This window comes from Nylanderia fulva, unplaced genomic scaffold, assembly GCF_048542155.1.
Source record: "Nylanderia fulva isolate GAGA-0341 unplaced genomic scaffold, ASM4854215v1 Scaffold7, whole genome shotgun sequence".
NCBI lineage: Eukaryota > Metazoa > Arthropoda > Insecta > Hymenoptera > Formicidae > Nylanderia > Nylanderia fulva.
Window position 1 is genome coordinate 6286141 of NW_028190807.1, and position 25491 is coordinate 6311631.

At 36.3% G+C, this 25491-nt stretch overlaps 2 protein-coding genes across 2 annotated transcripts in view; one reads left to right on the plus strand and one right to left on the minus strand.

Annotated features, from left to right (window-relative positions):
• LOC114940815 (uncharacterized) overlaps positions 1–24011 on the minus strand; it is a 48366-nt gene extending 24355 nt beyond the window's left edge. The window contains 3 exon segments of the mRNA XM_085488455.1: positions 19593–19847; positions 23242–23506; positions 23615–24011. Of these exon segments, the coding sequence (XP_085344581.1) occupies positions 19593–19845 (253 nt within the window). The 5' untranslated portion in view covers positions 19846–19847; positions 23242–23506; positions 23615–24011.
• The window catches only part of RpL29 (ribosomal protein L29), a 112661-nt gene that overhangs the window by 58022 nt on the left and 29148 nt on the right, over positions 1–25491 (plus strand). The gene's annotated exons all lie outside the window — the stretch shown is intronic.

The following is a 25491-nucleotide window of genomic DNA, read 5'->3' on the forward strand; positions in this document are numbered from 1 at the left end:
AATCAACATTGCGCATTTCTGTGTGCTGAGATGAATCATTGACGTAAGCAAAAATGAAACTCTATCGAGTGAATAGATATGAATTTTTCGACAAATGGGGCAAGAAACAGTCGTGGCGTTGAAAGGACGTTTATAGGTGAAATAATACCTGTTTATATCTACGTTATAAATGGATAATACGTCATTGATTTATCTTGCATATATTAAAGGGCACATTTGTTGCATCAGAAATACCGCTTTTAATCACAAGAGCCATATCGCTCGGATCAGCTATGAATATGAAAATACGTGCGAGCACACGCATACATAATACATATACACAGAACGTGCTATATTTTCAGGTTGCAGACGTCAATGTATCCAGTGTCCCGCGGTTTCCGGCTTTAAGATGCGACGTTCTGACGTGTCGCTTCTATCTCGAATACAATAAGAATGTATCTAAATAGGCGATCGTCACGCGAAAAGCGTAGGAGGTTTTCACGATTGTCCATAGTAACGCAGTGTATCGGCGCGTCTCGTGATATATTGTATTTAAAAAAAGGGGGGAAAAATTCAAGGCCAGTTTTATCTCAACAAGGTCTCCTTCGTGACGCATATTACACAGACAATTTGATTTTATTACCTGTAAAATTTCTGCACCGAGCAATGTTCCTTTTTTCCTCACATTTATCACGCATCATAAAAATAAATATATTCAAAATGTGAAGGACGAAAATAAAAAAATCATTGTTCGAAAAATATCTACTAATATTAATTCTTGTCCTTATAATCTCTCACAGACACATACAAGAGATATTTGACACTGCGCGATGTCCCTATGGATTAGTAGCTTAAGCTAAGTATAGACAAAACTGCATGTTTCTTCGCGGCAGCTTCGTACATCTCTTAGCGCGCTCGTATTTCTCGATTTGCATTTGACTTCTTTTTTTTTCTTAGTCGTTGGATGCCGAGAATGTTGGGTTTGTCCCAACTATGTTTAGAAATGGTTTCTCGTTGTCCTGCCTGCAACGCGTCTACGATGCGTGTAGTAAGTACACGTGCGTAAAGTACCGCTTTAGCAGCACCGGAAAAAGATCATTATGTATATAATTATATACATATGTGTATATATATATATAAATTTTTTTTAAATTATTTTACAAAAATTAAAAATAAAAAACTGTATATTTTACGCTTTCAATATCACGTGAGAAAAATATTTCTCTATGCAATTTAGCAATTACCTTTGGAATTTTCTGCAACTGTATAATAATCGCAATAGAACATCCATTGTAAGTATGAACGTGCCAGTGTTCTAATATCTCTTGAAAATACCACGAATATTGGCTAACTGAAATATAAGCAAACGTAAAGCCTTTGTAACGTATAAGAGGGTCAAAAAGTTTCTAGGAAAATTGCTGACGCTATTCCCGATTAATCTCTCAGAAGAAAATGCCGAGGAGGAAGTCAATGTGACGACCTCCGTTATTTCTGCTCCGTTATTTCAGCTTAGATAATCTGCACATGTTCCATTTTTAAATTTTCCATGAAAAGAAAATAAAAGATAAATATGAAATTTATTTCATACCAATTCCTCTCAAGGACAAGATTTCAAGTCTATGTTGTTGAGTTTATATAAATTTTATATAAACTTATAATATGGTGTAATATAGAAATATATAATACGTGTGCGATACACGTCTCCATTAATATTTATACGAGCACGTCTGAGTTTGATTTTGTTCTGTCAAGAGTCTTTGATCGAATGCGGAGTTTGACAAGCCGAAAGTAGATCCGGAGAGGAAATAGTAGCGGATATTCAGAAATGCAGTGCACGACCTCGGCAGAGGGAGCATAGAGATCGACCTAGCTCACTCGTTGCTATTTATATTTCCAAGACAAGGGCGAAGACCTGGATCAAGGATTGAAAGTGGATGTGACAGGGAGCGTCCTTTTTACGTCGAAAGATTGTGGCAAAAACGAATAAAAGAGACATTTTATCGAAAAAAATTGTTTGCTAAAAAGTATAAATCTTTAAATTTTGAAGATACTTTATTATAAATTAAGAGTTTAATGAAGCTCAGTAATATAAATATAAATTTAAAGTGTAAGACAAGCAATAAGAGCTAAATCACGGATGACAGTGCGTTATCCCAACGAAACTAAAATTTTTTCGTTAGAAATAAATACCTGTGCACAAGGCACCAAATTTTACTTGGTCACAGCCAAGATTTAAAATTGGAATAATCTCTACAAGAGATTTAATTCCATACATCCCCTCTTCTCCCCTAAGAAACTGTCATCCGCGATTTGACTCTTATTGCCTGTCTTACACTTTAAATTTATACTTTATTATAGCACGATATCTCTCTAAAAGAAAGAAAGAGGGAGAAATTTTTTATTTTTTCTCATTTCTATATATGTAAAATTTTATGTGAAATAAAAAGTATAATTATTTGTGTCACTTTTGATGTATCATCAATATCATGATATATTAGATAGAAAGCGGATTTGAAATAAACAAGTTAAATATTATATGATATGGTGTGTTTACTACATTATATCTTCATATCGGTTATAATATGTATATAATACTGTTTTTCATGCTACATAGAATGCATGATGTATACAGATATTATTTTCAATTAAATTTAATAACTGAAGAGACATATAGTCTGTAAACCTTCTATATTATTATTTCACGTTAATTGAAAATATTTTTTAATAAACAATGTCGCGCAAAAAATTAATCTTAATGGCAAAATCGTGTGTAAGAAAATGAATATAAATACACTGGAAAAAAATGATTAAATAATAAATATTTATTTCAATACTGCCTAATAAATCATTCATTTGAAACAAATAAATATTTATCTGCTTTAAAAAGGATTTTCTTATATCAAATGAATATTTTTCATATCAAATCAATATTATTAGTTTGAAATAAATGATTTACTAGGCAGTATTGAAATAAATATTTATTCGAATTCAATGAATTTTTTTTCAGTGTACAAAATGTGAGAATATAAAAAAATATTAAAATTATTTATATATCAAATGAAATGGGGTAGCGAATATACCTAGACCCCAAACAATTCCATCGCACTGTCGCACGAACGATTTCGCATTATATGGAGATCGTGCCGCGATTTTCAATGCGTGACACAATTTATCTCGCGTTACATTATTCAAGCAAATTACCTTAAATGATCAAAGTGCTAACGCGGGTATATACACCAAGCAAAGAAACGAGCGCATAAACTAAACCGGCAAGTATAATTCGCGCCGACAATTTAACGCGCGCGTCTCCCAATTGGATCGCGGCACTCCAGCTGCGACTTCTTCTCGTGGCTAACGTGTCGCCGAAAATGAATGCGATGATTCACGGGTGGGGTCAAAGTACATGGATTTTCATAATTGTGCCGTGCAACAAGCGCTCGCTCTCGTCTAGACATCTCGCGAGGAGATGTATCGCTGCGATAGAGAGCAGGAGAGAGAGATATGAAAAAGGGACTCGCCCACTGTAGATTATTATATACATTTCTCATGCATCTCTCATCGCGAAACTTGCTCGACCACCGTCACGATGCAGACTCTCGCGCGCACGAATACATCTCTCTTCCTTCCCTTTTCTACCTTTAAAAATATATATACATATCCACTTAGCAGCAACGAACTGCGTCGAGATGCCACGGAACATACGAAAAATTCCGGTCGCGTCAGATGATTAATGAAGGAAGCGGAAGAGAGCGAGGCGCGTTGGCGTCTGTTAGCGTTTTCTTCCAGCGAGTGTACGCGTTTATTACGGTCGATGCGAGAGGAACCAGAAACGTATCTGCGTAATTCCATAAATAAAATTTTCCTCGGAGCAATTCGCGCGGGTTTTAAGGCGATGAATTTTTACGATATTCATTCGAGAAAAACAAATCTGATTATTGAATCCAGATATAAGAGAGCGCAAGAAAATATAAAGGAAGAGTTTCTTCGAGAACGAAGTACTTTTATCAGAGTGCCCAGCAGACTCAATTAAAAAAAATTTCCTGACTTTTTCAGATTTTCCAAGACTAGAAATTAATTTCTTCAAATATATTGTATAATTTGCATATATCTATATAATAAATCAATTAAATGTTAAATCATGAAATCCTTGAGATATTTTTGTCAACAATGAAAAGGTTCGGAAGTTAAAACAAAAATTTAAATCAATTATACAATTGATTTAATCTGCATATCTGCATTGTGTCTCTATCAAACACATTGAAATAAAATAACACGACGATGAAAATAATAAAATAACACGACAAAGATAATAAATTAACGAACACGCTGTAGATAAATCAATTTTTAGCAACACAGAAAATTAGCGTGCTGGCAGTGAAGGAAAAATCTATATTTATTTAATAAAAAATTTCAATTCTTGAAATAAATGTAGAATAATATGAAAAAATCCAGATAAATAGTAAAATTTCGTGACTTTTCTCTGACAATATCCGGGTTTTCAGATTTCCCTGACCGCTAGATATCCTGTCTTATGAATGATTTTGCGTCAGATTCGTTGGAATTCATACCTGACGTAAAATCTAAATGCATGGATGCAAACAACCATGATGAAACGAACGTCTTGGCACCGGAACGGAGCTGTATTTCGCGTCTCACAAATTTGTTCGCTGATGTATGCTGAGTTCGTTTCGCGCGACGTCGACGCCGTCAACAGGGTGACGACAACAGCGGGGGCAGAAAGATGAATGTGCGATGAACCGTGATTCCCAGGTAACGTGACCCGTTTGTAGTTCAAGCGTGTCTAAATCGCTTCGGCTTCACGAGGTCTACACTTGTCCTCGCTTAGGGCACGTTGTGTGCGGACAGCGATCAGTTTATATCGTTTATATAGAGCACGCACTATTGCTTACGATTACTTTATACGACTTTTTTATATGGCCTCGCCATAATTAAGCACGGTATATAATTTTGTTCAGATCTCTTCGCTTCAATTTCATTTTATTCATTATTAATCTACAATGTGCGATAAATCTCTAACTTCATCGCAATAATATTTATTTAATATACTTAATAATTAAATCATTAATGAAGTTTTAATCGGCTAATTGAATTGGAGTCTGGTGAACTGGAGCAAGCTTCTTTGCTTTTCTACAGATTGCAGACCTAATGAATTGAGAGTACTTTCAAAGTGCTTTGTGTGTTAACTTTAGAACCTTAATATCCGAGAATATAGATATTGAAGATTGCGGTCTCGTAATTAGCGAGTTCGAAGAGGAGTCACGCAATTAAAAGCTTATAGCTTGAGAAATATATTAACCATCAGAATGACTTTATTTAACAGTTATTTATTACGATAAAGAATCAAACGCGAATGTAAACATTTTTTGGAAGAAAGCGGTGAAAGAGGAATAAATTTCCATATATTCAACTGGTTTTATTATTAATCAAAGAGATAAACGATGACTTGAAATATTCTATACGATTGCGATTAGAGATTGAAGAATCGTAATTTAATTGAAAAGGGACCTTTACCAGAGACTGTGTCTCTCCCGGCATTTATTAATGACGGCTGTGCGTGTGCTGGTCTCGGGGTCAGGTTCAAGAACGAGGTAGTCCAGAGGCAAAGTCCCGCGACTGACTCGCGAAGCGCGACAGTGAGAGAGCGAAGCGGCGCGATGGCGAAATGCCGCGGTAAAATTAGATCCGCTATATTCGGTTGCACGCACACCACGCACACCGAAAGTGTAAAATAGCCATCGTCGGCCCCAACCGCATCCCGCTCTTATCTCTCGCCCGCGAAATAATGACCCAGCACTTGGGATGACACGTGAAATAAAAATGCAGAGAACGAAGGAGAGGAAATTTTATAAATAAAAAATGATCGAGTATAAAGGAAAATTTTATGTCGCACTTATCTCTCTCCGCGGTTAATTACACCTTTAATAGATTACAATTTAATAGACATTATCGCGAGATTTTAATTTAATTTACGACGCTTATCTCTCTCTCTCTCTCGCATGCCTTTGATTTCGAAAATTTTTTTGTAATCTAATTTATGAAATTTATTTACTTAGAAAAAAGCGGAGATGAAAATTATCGTAATAATTTTGTCAGGCGTTGGATTGCACCAAGACGGTAGTTTTCTGATATATATCTTGTCTGCAATGGTTTCTCCGTAAACGTTAATTAACGTAGACATGTATTAGGGTCGCAGATAATTACCACCGTACAAGCCACTTCGTAAATTATGCAGGTGTAATGTATTCGGGCTCTCAATTCTTCGAGTAGCTAGCTGGAAAATGCTCTGTTCTATTTGCTTCACGAATGTAGTAGTATACTATTATACCGGTCCTTTTGTATCCGTATCCTTAACCCATTTAACAATACATGTCATAAATTTTGGCAAATTTTATACCCTGTTTAGCATAGATGCAATATCTACAAACATCAAAGATTAATGTCTTAATATTTCTTAGTATAATATGTTAAAGTAAATATCTTTTTCTACGTAGAAAAATGATTTTTTTTTAATTTTACACATATTATATATTTATATAGAAATATATATCATATTTATTTTTCTCTTGCATCTTGTTTCTTCTCTCTAAAAATTCTGTCAAGTCGTCTGACATGTAATATTTATTTAATTAAAAGTAATAATTAAATCTAGAGTACATTTGCAAATTAAAAGTTGGATTTCACACGAGACGCAAAAAGATTATTCCTTTAACCGCAGACGCATTCACGCGCATTCAGATTAGCCCGGAGATTGATAAGCATGTACCATTTACGAAGTTTCTATTGAATGATACACGTGGAACATTAGGTGACGGAACTGAGATGAACCTCAGAAAGGATCCGTGCAATCTAATTTGACAAATCCCCAAAGCTGATCCGCTCGGATAATACCGGCATCGTGTAACTCCAACTTTCTCGATCCTCCCCACGTCCTCAATCATGATTCATGTCGGCAACTATGCCTTCCTACCTTGCACCTATATATACATACATATATATATATATATATACACACACATACAATACGTATACGCACGCACGCACGTGAATATATACGTCTATGCATTTACATATGCATTACCGGTATATATATATATATATATATATATAGAACGTTGATATGCCAATCTTATATGATCATATACGCGTATACATTCATATCCATATTCACACACTCGGATCACGCATACTCGCAAAGGTCTCGTCTATATCTCGCCCTTCCTATTCGCATATTTCTCCCGCGCCGCGTTTAATAAAAGCGTAAAATGCACTTTGCGAAAGGCGCGTTATATATTGATATTCGTGCCTTCCGATATTTCGTGCCAGTTCGCCTTTTAATCTTTGGCCAGCGAGAGAAAATGCGCGATTCGACTTACGCTCTTCTCACATATACAGGAAAGCTCCGATTTATCGACGTGAGTGTGTTATGTCATGTTATTCGCACGTACATTACGCTCGTAATCAATGAGGCGGCGTAAAATGCGCGTTAACCCTTTCGCTATTCCGAGCATGTTCAGCCGGCTAGAATCGAGAGATACGCGGTCGTCGATCAAGGTTCTTCGTCGTTTTATGACGTAATTATTTCAAGCTGCTTTAACGTGACAATCAATCCGCGTCGTCACACGATCCGCTAAAAAAAATTACAAGGATACAATATGTCGACATTTATTCTCCTAGACGGAAACAAATTATTACATTAATTCCACGTTGAGGCAAAACTACAAAAAATATTATATTAATCAAACGAGATTCTTATAAAGTTCAGAGCAAGAGCAGGGTGTCTAGCAGACTCAATGAAAAAAATTGCCTGACTTTTTCAGATTTTCCAGAAATTCATTTTTTCCAAATATGACTTTTTAGTATTATTTTCTCCAAATATAATTTGCATATATCTATATGATAAATCAATTAAATGTAAATCATGAAATCCTTGAGATATTTTTGTCAACAATAAAAAGGTTCGGAAGTTAGAAAAAAATAAAAATTTTAATCAATTAATCTGCATTATGTACGATAATCGAAACAAATATGTCACTATAAACTATTTAAATAATCACCTTTTTTATTTATATTATATTACATTTTTTTAGTTTTAAAAAATTTCAAATTATTGAGACAAATGTAGAATAATGTGACAAAACCCAGATAAATAGTAAAATTTCCTGACTTTTCCCTGATAATTCCAGGTTTATAAAATTCCCTGACAATGCCCGGTTTTCCAGATTTCCCTGACCGCTAGACACCTTGAAGAGCGAGAGAGAGAAAAAAGCCAAAGGCCACTATCGGCTCGAAATGTGAGCATGAATGAATTCGCGTCTCGCTTTCTTTCCGCTTGACTGAATCTACCTACCTACACTCGAGTAGTAGGTGCCTTATGAGTCAGACAGAACCTGTCGGGATCAGACAGCACGTTTGCATTGTGCTCGCGGCATAGCAAGCGTCTTGCGTGCGCAAACAAACGAACGAAGGAACGGGGAAGCCGATTACGATGTCTTCGAGAGATCCTTCTTCTTTCCTCCTTGCACATGTCGATCGTTAATGCCCACGCCCACGTATATCCAAAAGTTACGGACACATCGAGTTACAGACGGAGTTGTCACTTCAAGAAAGAAATTGTATTGTTCGTTGATTTCGAACACTCGTGCCAAAAAAAAAAAATGGTACAAGCTGAAAGTGTCTGGAAGATATACCCGCGCGTTATTAAATGTATTATTCATCTTCGACGTGACTCAACCACGGCGAGTCATCATCCCCCGACAAAGTCGCGACCGAGTGACGCAAGAGCGATCGCGCGAGACGTAACGTGATCGTCGGGTATTGCGTTCGCCATTGTTACTCCTTTTTCTCCGTGGCACTTCCGAGATAAAATCATGCGCGGGAAAACGATAGGTCGAGAGAAGGGTGAAAAAAATAGTGCACGAGGCTATCGCGTGTCGTAAAGTGTGAACAAAGTGGAAAACAATTACGATAGAATCAGTGGAAACATAGATTCTATATCGAAAGATTTCTTATTAACTGGTTACATGTAGGGATGAAACATGCGCTGTTTCCGAGATTTCGCTCTTCAAAAATCAATTGAAAATTATAAATATCGATAGCTTGCAATAATATTATTATATCCAAACGAGTGACAGTATATATAATCACAATATATGAATTTTTTATCGCACATAAATATATTTTTCTTATAATCCTTTTGCGATCAACTCACTCTTTTGATACGTATACAGAATAGTATTATTGATACGATAGAAATATATATACGTGGCATCGATGTCTGAAGCTTCTCATATTGCGCGATTTTTCGACTGCGCAGAAGATTATCGAGATTTTTCTAGAGAAAAATCCTTCGCAAATGATACTAAAAAAAAAACAAAGCATTCAATATCACTACACCACTTGATATCACGCGTGTATACAATGTATAAAACCAATATAGATGCAAAAAGATACATGTATACGTATATATAAATATCTTCCCGAAATGATTTCTTCTTTTCTTCTACAAGCTTTGCAAAAATTAATTTGACTGTTACACAAGCGAAAATAAATAAATTTATTTATATTGACACATTTGTATATTTTGAATGCTTTGAAATTCCATGACGGCGATTATTATGAATCGAATATGAAACTGATTTTTTGTGCGTATCTTCATCGATGTTCGTGAAGCTGTAAAAATCGTCTGGTTAATCTGTAAATGCATTTCCACCAAATAAATCTGATTGAATAAAACATATAAAATACAAAGGATTTTATCCTTGTATTTGTTTTGTGAAATCATACGAATAAAAAAATACACCACAGATGCAACATATACAATAATATGCAATATAATATTTTAGTGTTAGATAAATGGTTAAAAAAATAAATAGAATATATATATATATATATAGCATATTAAATAATATTATATATACAAATATAATATAATTTGTTAGGATTTATAATTTGACAGGATTTATATATACATATATGTATGTATATATATACTCTTTTTTTTCTACGACGTTATAAACTTTGCCGATATAAACTAAAAATATACATTTTATATATATATACAGAGCATTGAAAAATATCATAAAGCTTTATCTCGGCCCTTCATTGTGAATTAAAATTTAATCGCCAAGATTATTCCCCAAAAATGTCATTTAAATTAAAAATTGTCAAAATTTTCGCCGCATGAAAGGCATATACCGTGTATATATTCCGGTGAGACAAATTCATCCCTCTAGAGCTGATTTGCTAATAACTGTATCTGTCAGCCAACAGCGTCAATTTCGCGCGACGATGATTCTATTAACATTTCGCTGAATTGTTCCGGCGCGGAATTTAGGTCGGTGTAATATAATTACCCGATGATCCATGAAAGACAACTACGTCGCCTATATTCCACAGGAATAAATAACTCTGCGTCTTCGCTTAAAGATTTTCGTCTTTGGTAACTTGCACCTTATAGATTCCAGTCTATCTGTTCTGTGAAATTTTCTCGCGAAGGCCAGCTACCTAAAGGCGACACATAAAGGTTCTCTGTATTTCGAGCTCAATTTGTTGGACATTATTAAATTGTCGCTAAAAGGATTAGGCTTTCCTTTCTCCTCCCATCGTTTTCCGAGAAAGGCTAGCTCTGTATAGTTTGTTCAGTGCGGACGAGCGTAACGCGCGTTCGCCTCCGCAGTACATGAAATTAAAACTTTTTATCCTCATTAGGAACCGAGACAGGATACATAAACCCAACACCCCAATTATCCTTCGACCCGTGAACAACGACTTTGCAGTCGTTGAATACGATGCTTTCATCTCATCTCGTCTCAGTCCGCGCCTCGATAAATTATATTTTGCTGTAGCATAATTATTTCTCGCCTCAAATCTTCCGATAATTGATAAGAGACATTATATACGAAGTGAAACTAATTTTCTCGTTAAATGTTTTCATTGGAAAAATCCAAGCTTGTCTCTAATCTCCACGGACGACAATTTCTCCTTTAACTTCGATTATTTCTGATTGCAAGATCGAAAGTCACCTGTCTTCATCCTTAATCATCTCTCTCTCTCCTTCAAGTTCCCTTACAGAGAATCCATTCTCTCTGGCTCTGATCTGTCTTTTATTTACCGACGCTGACGTCGCGCTCGGATTCGATCGCTCGAGCGAGGACGAAGATGAAATGACATCGTTATTTCGGCTTAGCGACAGTTTTCACTCTGAGCCGGAGTGGATGGATTTTATTGATCGAAGTTCTGGGACTGCGGGGATGTGGCCGTAGGCAGGTACCAACATGCGCATGCCGCATCAACCTACAGCTACACTCTCGCCCTCTCTCGCCCACTTCGGTCGCCGTCTCGTCGTTCGTCGTCGCCCTGTTTTCTCTTTGCAACCTTCCACGACCTTCTCGTTCTCTCTCTTTCTCCTTTCATTACCTCACGCACCTTTCCTACCCTCATCTCGCGTATCCTCCTTTCAGCGTCCTTCGCAACCCTCTTCGCTTCGCGATTATTACAATTCTCTTTCATCTCTTATTCTCTGTCTGCTGTGTCGTGCTTAGATGATTTAACAATTAGCTAGATAAAGGTGAGATAAAAATATGTCAATTCATCTTGGATAAGATGAAGATGATTTTGTTTTAAATATATCTAGGTAAAAGATAAAGTTATATGGCGATTCATCTAGATAATTTTCTAGATAATAATTTTTAAGACTGCTTATGTAAACACAGTTATTTTAAAAAATTTTAATTATAAAAGGAATATAAAAATATATATATATTCATACTTTTATGTGTTAAGATTTTAAATCAAAATTATCTGAAAATTATTCTAGATAATTTAGTAAAGATAATACTTTTTTCATCTAAGATGCAGATATAGATAACACATATTTTTATTATCTATATAAAGATAAAATGACGTCAAAGTTTCATCTAGATAATCATCTATATAATTTTATATACGATAAGATCGTAATTATATCATAACACTGGTGGATCCTAGGGTGGGATTTTGGAATTAAAAAAACCACCCTTTCCAAAAATTAAAAGAAATAATTCTAATTCAATTATTTACGAAAATATTTTTATTACAAAACCAAATAATTTTGTAGAAACCATCCCTTATTATTGACTTCACAATGCACTAATATATTGTAATTACGATGATTTAGGCGAACAAAAATATTCGATCCAGATCACTTTTTTCTGTCTTTTACCCTTTTTCTTTAGCTCGCCACGTCGTTTCTTTTCTAGCTCCTTTCCTCGATCATTATTCATTGCTTTTTCCTCCGACCGCACGTATTATCGCAAATCTTCCGATTTCCCACATTCGATGCTGCATTATGCCTTTTTACGATCTCTTTTATAAAAAATTTATAATACAGAAATTTATAAGACGTCGCGTTTTCCCCTTCGAATAAAGAAAATGAAATGTTATACCTTAAATATATCTATCGAGATTCTTTCGATTAACAACAGATGTAAATTCTATCTTATAGCACACACATGTGTATACTTTATACGACATGGAGAGAACTGCAGAAACAAGTTTGCATTTAATTAAACACCGTCGCGCGACGCTGCAATTTCACGTACTTTATTCACTACTAATTGCGCACGTTGGCCATTAAAAGCGCGCAAACGCTCTCTTCATGAGAGCCGATGTTGAAATTTATTTCGCGCATTAATAATTCTGCGAATGTGCCGGTGACACAAATAGTTCATATTGATCTTTTTCCTTTCCGCAAATTTCCTCAATTTTCTTAATGTCAACCCTAATGTTACAATCATATCGCTTTTTCAAAATAACACAGGTAATTTTAAATATTTAATTAAAAATTAAAAACAGGTAATTTTCTTCGAATTAAACTCCGTAATAAAGAGAGTCCCCTCGTACGCGTCGCTATTTATAATCTCTAATATAGATCCTCTTAATTTTGCGAACGCCCGATTTATCGTTTACGAGATAACGATGCAGCATGAATGAATTCTCTGCTCAATTAAGCGTTAATTAATGTATATGGTTTTGCATGTACATTCATCTGCTACTTCTCTTTTTACGAAACGTAAAATTCACGGACGTACATATTTTTGATTATTTCTCAAATTTATTTGGCAAGCAATAAATTACCGCTTATTTTCGCATTGCAATTTTGGGCAGCTAAATTTACCGTTTTATCAAATTTACAACGTAATTTCGTGGCAGATGATACGATCAGAAAATCGATCGGTGTCATCTAACAGGTCTCATTTATATGTATTACGTAACACATACTTGAGAAAGTATAGAGAATATTGTTAGAAAGAAATAAAGAGAGAGGATGAGAGAGACAGAATATCACACGACTAGAATTAATTTCACGTTTGTTCCATATTAATATGTCAAACTTTCTATACATATATACGTGTATTCCATCTTACGCGCACTAGATTTTCGTAAATGTAAATATTGAAATAAACTTGACGAACACTCAACTAACATTTGCAGTGACAAATTCTGATTTACAGCTCGGAACATTTGTCGAGAACGTATTTGCCGTATCGCCGCGGCGCAGCGATACAAACTGTACTATATAGATGACCCATCAATATTTCGGAAAACCGATAATCCTAACATTTTCGAGTACTATGTAGTACGCACGAGAATCAAGCACATACGCGTCTGTGTTCGCATATGCGTAATTGCATGCTTTTCGTACACAACACGTGATTGTTTGCGCGCGAATTTTCGGACATACGCGAACGCCGATAATTATATGTGAATATTTAGAGACGATGACCCGAGAGTCTCTACATGACACGGGCGACTGATTGGACGATTTTATCGATTCTAAATTGATATATCGGCGAACGAAACTAATTTCGTGAATCCAATTTCGCACGTGCCATTTCAAAAAGAAATCGTATCTTGCATATCAATTTTAAATGTTGATGTTGCGAATCTAATATCACCCCAAAATTGTGTCGGCTTCAACCCCATCGTTTCGAGGAAACCAATCGCCCTGCGATTTCCAGCAAATGTGTACCTCGCTGAAATTCATAATTGATACAATATTCCCTATTCCCTGTAAAACATGTAAGCAAGGTGCGTCACGCACGGCATGGGAACGAATTGCGTGGGGAATGCCAGACTGAATTCTATGAAATTATTCGGACCCCCCTATCTGGGTTTACATTTATAATCGTCGTAAATAATGCATTTCGCCATCGATTAACGAACTTATACGCGGGTTGCGAGTTTCAGAGAATTTCGCCGCGAAAAACAATCATTTTTAACACATGAAAAAATAACTTGGTTTTTTAAAAAATAATGAAGCATAGTGATTTTATTCTTTATTATTATTTTCTTTACTGAAAAAAAACTGAAAGAAATTTTTCTCTTATAAATATTATCATTAAAATTTAAAGTTAATACGCTTATATCGATTTAGAAAGCTAGCAAAAAAAACCATCGTTAAGAGAAATCGTAGGTATTAAGCCTTCATAACGATATGACAAATCGTATTAAGGACACGTTTTTGCCTATTTCCTACTGGGTCAAGAAATTCAAGGTAATCTATATTTAGGACGTGATTAATGAAAACGAATATTAGTTCTCAGTAGCATATATCATGTCTATATAGGATTACAATATCATACATTTGAATACAGAATAGGAATACGTTATGTATATTCAATTTAAAATATCATTTGCGAAATAATTTCACAAACGACGAAATTTTCGATCAAATAAATAAAAAAAGTGAACGTACATTTTCGACAATTTTTTGAGAGTGCTTATAAAATCTATATAGATACATATATATCTCTATATACGCGCAGAAGAAGTAAAACTAGATTTTATTGCTTTTTCGCGAGCACAGCCCTCTATTTATTTCTGTTATCTGCCATGACTAATGATGATCTAAGGAGCGATATATAAAAGGGAATAAGAGTCTGAAAGAACATTGGAGCGCGCGGCTTTTGATTTGTTCATAGAACAAACTCTTGCATCGCGGAGAGAGACAAGTCTGACTAACATAAGAGAGAATGCGCGACATCAGGGGCGTATATCGTCGTCGAGATCGGCGAAAGGAGAGGTTCCCCGAAGTGCATGTCGGGATTCTATAAATACAAACGGACATTTAAGGCCTGTAACCCTCCGCCCGTGGAGCAGAGAATAGATGTACAACGTGAGCTGATGTGCACACATGTGTGCACGCTTTTGCGCGCTCGTATGAACAAGAATCCGTGAACCACGTGTACACGTGTCGTACTTGGTGTCCACGTGTGCGGCATGTAGAAAATCATGTCAGACTCGATTAAAAGTCATGAAAGTTTTTTTCAAGATTTATTACCTAGTGTAGCTGTGTATCCAACGCAAAATTCGCTAACTTTTGTCACAGCGAAAGAGACTCGGGAAAAATTTTTTATATATAATTATATATAAATAATTGTATAATTATACATATAATTGTAAAATTATATGTCCATTTTTATATATAATTATATAAATTTATATAGAAATTAAAAGGGTTTATATATAGTCATGTCAAATTATATATGAAACATATTTATATATATAAAGAAATATTTATTATATATATATATATAAATTTATATAATTATATATAAAAAGCACTTTTATCTAATTATGTATGGACATATTTTATATATAATTTTGCGATTATACGTATAATTTTATATATTTCTATATAATTTTATATTGTTATATACAAAAAATTGTTTCCCGCGGAGAAATGTCAATTTAAATAAATACTGAACTCTATTTTATTAACTGTTGAAACAGCTGTTTTGAACGACTGTTAAGAAAATTGATTATCCCAAGAGATTTAACTTGCGCTAAATCTTGATCGACGGCATATTAAATCATAACAACGTGCAATAAAATCGTTATAGATAGACTTGTCAGAATGTATGCGTTTCCGATAAATAACCCTACGTAAACGTAGCTATTTACCAAGTATAAATAGAACGAACGTAACATGTAAAGATATCAATAAAGTGCACGTAACGTGGATGGAGTTTACGGCGTAAACATCTAATTTTCGATATCGACCTGGAAGATTCAGTAAAATTTAATTAACAAAGGATAAAATATATATATATATATAATATAAAGAGAAATGTTCCGGCGAAAATTTATAGCAAGAATTTATTTAGCGGAATACGTAACTGCTTTTTAATTATTCATACGAAAACCCTTTGTGCGCCTGAATTATCGGACCGGCGAAAATAAGGTCCTTTCGGAAGGAGCCGCACGCGAGCCGTGTGTGTCGAAAATAAATTGCTATCATCATTTCCGCATACACCGCACGTGGACTTGGTTGCAAAGTACACCTTGCACGAAATGTACGTGGGGAAACGAAAAGGGGAAAAAATTTAAAAAAAAAAAAAAAAAGATTATCGCGACGCTTGTGGCGCAATCGGGATTATGCGCCGAAAAAAAATCACCGGAAAATATCGCTTTCAGAAAGCTATGCTTTTCTTTCCAATTTAATACCGTGCTATATATATCATACGTATATCCCATGATATATATTCTACGATTCCGGTAACTTCGTAAGCGAGCACAAAAACGATTCGCAATTTGCCTTTGAAAGATCGAAGGCTTGCTTGGGCGTACAAAATTTCTTCTTTGTCAAAAACGAGGATCCTTAAGGACTTCTCGAGCTTTGTACGAAGAAATGGAGCGACTCGCGAAGACACCGTAAGCGATTGTAAGAGCCTTGTTCTACTCAAGTTTTTGACCTAGAAAACGCTAATACATTCGCATTAAAATTCGTTCTTTTCAAATTTGCTATTTAAACGAGAATTGATGTTTGCTAAATTTATTGCAAATTGTTGTCGTCTTTCAATTTGTATTCGTCCTTGCGCTTATCCTAAAGCTCTTTGTACGTCTACTTAGAATCTCGTTAAGAAGCAAGAAAACTGCTATAGACTGTAAGATGGAGGAAGAAAACGAGCGTACTTGCTCGTGACAAGGATTCGACGAGCTCGAACCGGAGAATCCGCGAAATCGCGCGTTTTTTTCGGTGTATATTTAAGAACTCGACGAGGCCGCACACGCGCAATAAATGGCGCAGCAAATGTCTCTCGTAGACTCGAAATCTACCGCTAAATTTACACGAAAGAAGAGAGGAAGTCCACGCGGAGGTCCGCGAAGAGGGAAGAAGCAACGAAACGCTCTTCTCTCGACGATGAAAAGAGCAAACGTCGGAGCTTCGAAGGCGTTTTTGCGCGGCTATTTTCCCGCGAGCTTAAACCTAAAGAGACAAATCCCGATGTCGGTTCTGAATATCTTTGTGTCAGCTTCAAACGAGATTTTTCAAATTTCTTCATTTTTCTTTCTAGACTTAAGACAAAAATAATAATAATAATAATATGATTATTGTATCGTAAAGAATAATGACTGAATAATTTAAAATAAATTGAATATAAGCCTAAAATCTTTGAGAAAATAATCTTTAAAAAAACCATTCAGTTTCTCTACATTTATTACGTATTTTCGTAGAACGACGATGAAATAGTACTTTAATTAAAATACGTTATTCGCTGTTTTATTTAATTATAATAATTAAAATATGTAGATAATATATTTAATCGCGTAGGTTCAAAAACTACACATACGTTCGATAAATGCGATCTGCCATTAGTCCAAGTGGCATAGCCATATAGCGGCATAGCCGCCTTATCAAATGGCATTTTGCAAGATCATCGTTGCAAATGCAAATGCTGCGCGGGCTATACAATTTGCGCACGCGGAAAGGATTGAAAAACCGACGGATAAACGCTAAACGAGGCGCCGACGAGCGCGCCGTTAAAAATCATTGTTGGCGCAATGCGGAAATCACGTACGATACGGGCTCCTCGTGTTCGACTCTCCCCTCTTCTTTCCTTCCTCTCTTTAAAAAATGCCGCATGTATTAATTTTAATATATGTCTACACGATAAAGTAACGCATTAGAGAATTTCGCTGTCCTGCTGGCTGCAAGGACACATTGCGCCAGCGCGTTAAGAAAAAAATGCGCCGAATTTATACGCCTGCTCCGAGAATGTTAATTTTTACAGATTCTTTAATCACGTATACGTTTTGCGATATTTTCTTCTATCACTGAAATTTTTAGACACCCTGTACTGCTGTAAAAATAGATGCGTAAAGATGTATTTCTTTTCATCGATTTTTTATGTCTAATTAAATATGTGCACCACGTTTGGACGTGCCTTATTATGAATGCCAAGCGTATATTCGCATATAACGATTGTGAACAATAATAATTTCGTGACAGTAATGACAATAGCAATTAAATGTTATAAGAAATCGTCGAGAATGATGCACATTTGGAAAGAATATTTTATTTAAAATTTTCAAAAATATTATATATATTTAAAAATAATCAGAAAATTTATTTTTATTAAAAAACTTTAATTATAATTGATACTGCAATCTTCTTACGATTATATTAATTCGCAAAGTTGTTTTCCATATTATTAGGACAATGAGTGTTAGTATTAGCTTGCGAACGCGCGATTAAAAAGCGTGTCGTTCGCTTTGCTCGCTTCACCGACACGCTCACGGAGCAAACATAAATATAAATGAATCAACACAGAGAAATTAGTGGTGGCACGATATCGTGCGTCTGTATGCAGATTAAAAATAAAGGAGAAAGAGGCGAGGCGCGCGAGAAAGAGAAACAGTTCGCTTTACGGTCCGCCTAGCAACCATCGACTTCGGTCTGTCCGATAATTCAAGGAAGGGAAATATAAGCGAAGGAGGATGGGCACCGTTAGACTGACGTCCAGGAAGTGTATGTGCAACGACGACGGATACGCGCAATCTTAGTTAATCCCACGACGAAGGGAAAATCTGACCGAAATGCAAATAAGTTGTTTTACAAGTGCACTCTTATTCAAGCTGCATGCCAATCGTGCTGTCATGTTCGATACCACGATCTTATATACAGATAAGGACACTTCTATGTCGACTACGTGCTGTCAAGCGTAAGAAAATCTAACTAATATGGCTGCCAACTCAGGCCGATTTGTTCAATGTGCGTCAGCGCAGATTTTTTCATTTTGACAGTTTTGTGTTAGAGCCTTATGCACAATTGAAAAAAAATGTTAAAAAACCGTCGGAAATTATAAATATTAAATATTAAGTATAGTTTTTATTAAATTATTTAAAAGTAGTAAAATATATTATAATAAATATATTATATTATACGACAGGCCTGAGAGTCGGCCGCCATATTGATTAATTTTTTATACACTTCATTTTAATGAATGTCCTGACCTGTATATAAGATCGTGTTCGATACTCTCTCATACAAATACGCTAAATAGTTGTATAAATATCAGACGTAATCGTACGCATACGTGAAATCCGTGCTGTTAAAATAATTACGTATATATGTTGAAGAAGCGTCGCCGATTCTGCTCGAAAAAAAGTCACGTATCTCGTGCACAAAATAACTGTTTCTTCATTAATCGTACGTAATAGTACATAATCTCATGATATAATAGTAGCGATAAATGACCGTTTCCGAGCGTCCTTGATGAGACACAATCGTGACAATAATTAATCGGCGATTTGCAAAAATGACGACTCACCTTTCGCGAGGCGGTTCAAGATGAGGTCCTTGTGTTGTGCAGTATGAGGCTCAGGAAGCACGACGAGAAGGTAGCAGCCACTTAGGGGCGACGGCGGCGGATGTTGCTGCTGTTGTTGCTGTTGCTGTTGAGCGGTCGCTGGTACCGCGGTTCCGGTATTCGGTGTACTCGGAGATGCATTTTGTTCGACATTCGTCGACGTGGCGCTTTCCTCTCCTCCTCCACCCTCCCCGGCAGGGTCCGTGGTACTCATTGCTACATTATTATAATAGAGATTATGGAATTTAAATTAATGTTAAAAAAAATCAAATATATTAAATATATATTAATACAAAATTATTACCTTAATCAATATTTATTTGAATACTGCCTAATAAATTATTCATTTGAAACAAATCAATATTATTATATAGTTTCAAATAAATGATTTACTAAGCAGTATTGAAATAAATATTTTTTCGAGTTCAATAAATTTTTTCAGCGTAGAAATCTCAATGTATTAGAAAAAGATTTATCTTCTTCAAAGGAAAACACACGTATAATAAAGTTTACAAAAAAAAATAAATGTATAATAAATTCTTATGTATATGAATTTGTTTTCTCTCGTAATAAAATCTCTTAACCAGTAATTAACACTATTTTGTTATTTTTATTGGCAAACATATCTGATCTGGTAAACATTAATAATGATTTCTCCTGTCTAAATGATTAATCTTATGATAATTTATTCTTAAATCAGATAAATCAGATGAAATATTCAGATCTATTTAGAGTTGTAATTATGCATTTACAAACGTAAAAAATACGCGCGTATATGAAGATGCAAAACTGTCTCATAATTGAATGCTGATTACTAATTAATGGCATGTTAAGTGGCTGCTAATCTATCTGTTTCTACTTTTTCATTTAACTGTAATCAACTTTTCGCACAAGCGCTGCTATATTTAATTCTCTTTTTACAACGTTTAACGCGCCTCAATTAGTGGTATATTAGTTTTTAAAACACAAAAATTACCACGAAAATTACATCGCTAAAAAAGATGTATAAAATTTGAAAAAGGAACTTTTTAACATTTTCGAAAAAATGCATTAAAATTTTTTGCTGAGAAACGCGTGGCAGCGACTTAACATTTTACTGCTATTGCTCTTTTTCTCTCTCTTCGTTACATATGCTATTAATTGCAATTAACGCGTTTGACGCGACGCGAGAGAAGAGAATGAAAGTTTCAGCCGGCATCCAGTAGATTTATGTTCAACTCCCGGGAACAATTTTTTTATATATAATTATACATATACTTGTAAAATTATATGTGAAATATGTTTATTTTTATACATAATTATATAAATTATAAAAGTTCATATATAATCCTGTTAAATTAAGTATGTGAAATTAGGTATATTTATATATATGAAGAAATACTTTATTATATATATATATATATAATAAATTTATATAATTATATATAAAAAGCACTTTTATCTAATTATGTGTATGGACATATTTCATATATAATGTTGCGATTATAAGAGTATAATGTTTTATACTTCTATATAATTTTATATTGTTATATATAAAAAATTTTTCCCGGGCTATCATTCGAGAATTATTCGTTAAATCTACGTCGGTCTGCCGCGCCATTATACCATTCTATGTATCTCGCATACGGACGCTCCATCTGCATCGCGTACGAGATGGGAGATGAAACGGACCTCGGGGCCGAAATAGAAGTGGAGATCTGACATCGCGAGGGGTTGTAGAGCGATGCACAAAGCACCGCTTTCGCCTTTCGTTGGCTCTTCTTCTTTTAAGTCTCACGCGGTCGCGAACCGTAATCTCTTCCCCATGAAGACGATATTATCCTCCTAATGCTCGCTTTATGGCCGACGACCGTACGTACCGGCGAACTTTACGACGGAGCGATCAATTGTTCGCGCCGGCGTTAAAAAAGTCTCAGCGAGAAGAACAATTTAACGTGTATAATTATTAACGTGTAATTCTTCGGGAAAGTTGAAGAATTATTTAGCAATCGAACAATTTTAACCGTGTATTTTATTCGCAATTGTACAAAGAGAATATATCAATTCCGTTCTTCGATTCTGAAAAATTCATATAGGAATTATCTATGAGAAAAAATTATCAAAAAATTCTTAAATACTTTAGTAATTTTATTAAAAATTCTCAGAATTATCCCATAGATAATTCCCATAGAAATTTTAAATAAAATTAAAAAAATTTTTTTTCAAATTAAATAAATTAACATTTTTTTTTAATTTAATTGAATTATAAAATTAAATTTCCAAATTTAAGTAGACCTAGATTCCCATTAAAATTCTTACGAGAATTGAATTACAAACAGTTGAAAAAATATACTCCGCGAAAAATGTATTTAAATAAAAAATTATCTAAAAGTTCCCATAAATGTTTCGTAATTTCAATCAAAATTCCCAGAATTTTATCCCATAGAAATTTCAAATAAAATTACGAAATATCTATATGGGAATAATTTTTAGATAATTTTTTATTCAAATATATTTTTCGGGGTCTCTTTTTTAACTGTTTGTAACTACATTTTCGGAAGAATTTCATTGGGGAATCTAGATCTACTTAAATTTGAAAATTTTTACGGAAATTAGATGGGAAATGTATGCCGTCAGTCGGTCGTTCAATTTGATTTAAAATTGGAAATTTACCTACAGAATAATTCTGGGAAAATTTTAAATAACTTTTCAAAGATTCAAGTCTAAGAAGGCGAAGAGCCAACAGATAATAGTGCTGATAATCTCCCCACGAGCTAAGTCGAACATCGGTGTATATCGATATTCCCGTGGAAACCTTCGAGAGCCCGAACTTTCCGACGAAAGGGAAATCAGCTCCCCCGGGAATCTCGCGGGAGCTTCAGTCAGCTCAGCGAAAGGAAAGTTCGAGAGGGAGATGAAATCGTCGAAATCGCGGATCGCGAATATCGGAGCTGAGGCGATCCTCGCTCAATTCTCGTTCTGGTTCCGCACGCACGTCGCCGGGGCCGGACGCGTTGCGCAGGATATTCGACACGAAACGCGGCGCTATATCACATCCGGGGTGCAATGCGCAGGACGGGCACGAGAGACGGGTTACCCCCCGTGCCGTGGTCTAGTCTTAGATCATTGATCCAAATTCTGGCTGTGGAGACGACGAGGGGAGACGACGGTCGAACACGTTCCCGCTGACCGAATTGTGATCAACTTTACGTTCCGTGCGCCACGAAGGGATAATTGTCGGCGTCCGGTCAGACGGACAGGGATGAAACAGGCGATACCACTCTCTCCCTCTCGCATTGATTTCTTTTCAGATTTCTTTTTCTTTTTTTTTTCGATCGAGATCGGTGAAACTTGAATGACGAGAGACCGCCCCACCACGTAACCGCGACACTGCAGTGCAACCCCTTGGTAACAAGTCGCCCCCTCTCGCGGATCGTCCGACGATGACGGTAGCGGGCGATAAAATCCATATACGTGATACATATCTCGCAGGCGAGAATAAATCGTCGGCGCGAATTTCGTCATTTCGATTTGCACGCTTCCCATCCCGGTGACCCGGTTAGACGACAACGAGCGGTCGCCGACACCTAAAGGAAATTTCGATCGACCAAGTTTCCCACTTATAACTCACCTAATTACTCGTTACGCCCTCCAGCAATATATTCCGAGTGCCGGGAAGTCTCGAGCAATCGGTTTCCAGGTATCCCGAAGAGCCGCTGCTGCTGCTGCTGCGATGACGTGAAAGAACGGAATGGCCGGGGATGAGCCTTCGAAGGGATGATAGGTTGCGGAAACGGCACGTCACCGAGCTGTCCTTTATCCCTTCGTCCTCTCTCTCTCTCGAGACCCGGCCAGGGCCCCGCCTTTCGTTTTCCCTTTGCGCGCCGCGAAAAGTACTGTGCGAGATTCGCCGATTGAGCTTAAAGTATCGAGAAGATATGTAATAGCGAATGGGGAAGGGAAATAGAGAAGACAAGAGGGTGAGAATGTGTACGTGTATATACCGAGGACCGTCGATGCTGATCGTCTCCGAAGACGATGGATTCCGAGCGTGAGAGGAAGAGAGAGAGAGAGAGAGTGAGAGAGAGAGAGAGGAGAGAGAGAGAGAGAACTATGTGAAGACCGGCGATCGACGGATGGTCTTCCTCTATACGCGACTCCGATTTGCCCGACGTGGGGAAGCCTCTCCGTCGACGTCGCGAAAATTCTTCTCTCCTCTCCTCGCGATGGACTCTCTTCTTCTCTGCTGTCTAGAAACGTCGACGACAACCCCGACGACGATGACGGCGACGAGCGACGTTGACAGTTCTCTCACAAGCGCTTATATATTGTGCGGTCCCTCTCGACCTTATCAAAGCTCGGCAGCAACACTCGCGTTGCGGGCTGCCGGCTCTCTGACGGGCGAACTCTCTCGCGGCGCTGCGGCCCCCTGCGTCGGCGGTGAACCCTCCCCCCCCCCCCGACCCCCCGCCAGCCTCCCTTTTCCGTCGCGACGCACCGGCACCCCCACTAAAAGCCTCGCGCGGCGCGCTTGGTCGTCCGCGCAGCCGGGCCTACCGCCGTCATCGTGCCGCCGGTCTATAGACCGTCAGGGACGACGACGAGGACGACGACGACGACGACGACGTGAGAACACACTTCTGGAGTCTGTTCGCGCGGATATCATGGGATGCGAGGGGGGAAAGAGATGCGCGGAGGAACCGGCGACCCGGACGTATGCCGGAAATGACGTAACGATCAACAGTTCGCGGGGAATTACCGTACGGAGGCTGGATTTCCTTCCCAGGGTGTCTGGCGGTCAGGGAAATCTGGGCATTGTCAGGGAATTTTACTATTTATCTGGATTTTTTTCATGTTATTCCACATTCGTCTCGATAATTTGATATTTTTTATTAAATAAATATAAACTTCTCTCTTTTTGACTAGACAAGATAAAAAAATTTGATGTAATATAAATAAAATAAAGGTGATGTTATTTAAATAAAATTTTGTTGTTGACATGTTTGTTTCGATTATCGTACATAATGCAGGTTGTATAATTGATTTAAGTTTTTGTTTTAATTTCTGAAGTTTTTCATTGTTGACAAAAATATCTCGAGAATTTCATGATTTAACATTTAATTGATTTATCATATAGATATATGCAAATTATATATTTGGAAAAAATAATACTAAAAAATCAGGGAAAAAATTAATTTCTGGTCTTGGAAAATCTGAAAAAATCAGCGAATTTTTTTCATTGAGTCTGCTGGACACCCTATGCTTTCCTTCGCCGAAGAAAAGATAAAAATAATGAGAAGAAAGACTAGAACCTACATATACGACGAAATCGCGCCTTGAAGATTTTGGGATTAATTCCCCGGCGAATCGGGATCGTATATGTATGTATAATGGCAATAATGATAGATGAAGGCGCGATTAGTGGAGGGTCGATCTTTTCCTGATCGGAAGATTACCCCGCATTTGTAGGATGTTGATGGAGATTCGAAGAAACTGAATTATTGCTTGTGTAATGTGGAACATTTTACACTTCTAAAGTGCAATTTTATTGAACGATAAATTATGTATTTGCTATAGAACAATAAGTCGTTAAAATGGCTAAACTGGGTGACCTTGAAATAGAAGAATTTGGAATGAAGTGGTTGATGCAATTAATGACAAAAATCGAATAATATATTATTTTCTTCTCCCTCTTCTTCCTCCCTTCTTTATTCTCTTTCCGCTAGATTACCGCACAAAACAAGTTTTTGCTTTTGGTCATTTTGCCCTGTTTCCGCGTAAGACCGGTAATTAATCAATCGTGGCAATCACTTTGTAACGTGTAACGAGAGATAAACTCGAGAAATACGGCCTACATAAAGTATGACCAAAATGTGACAGG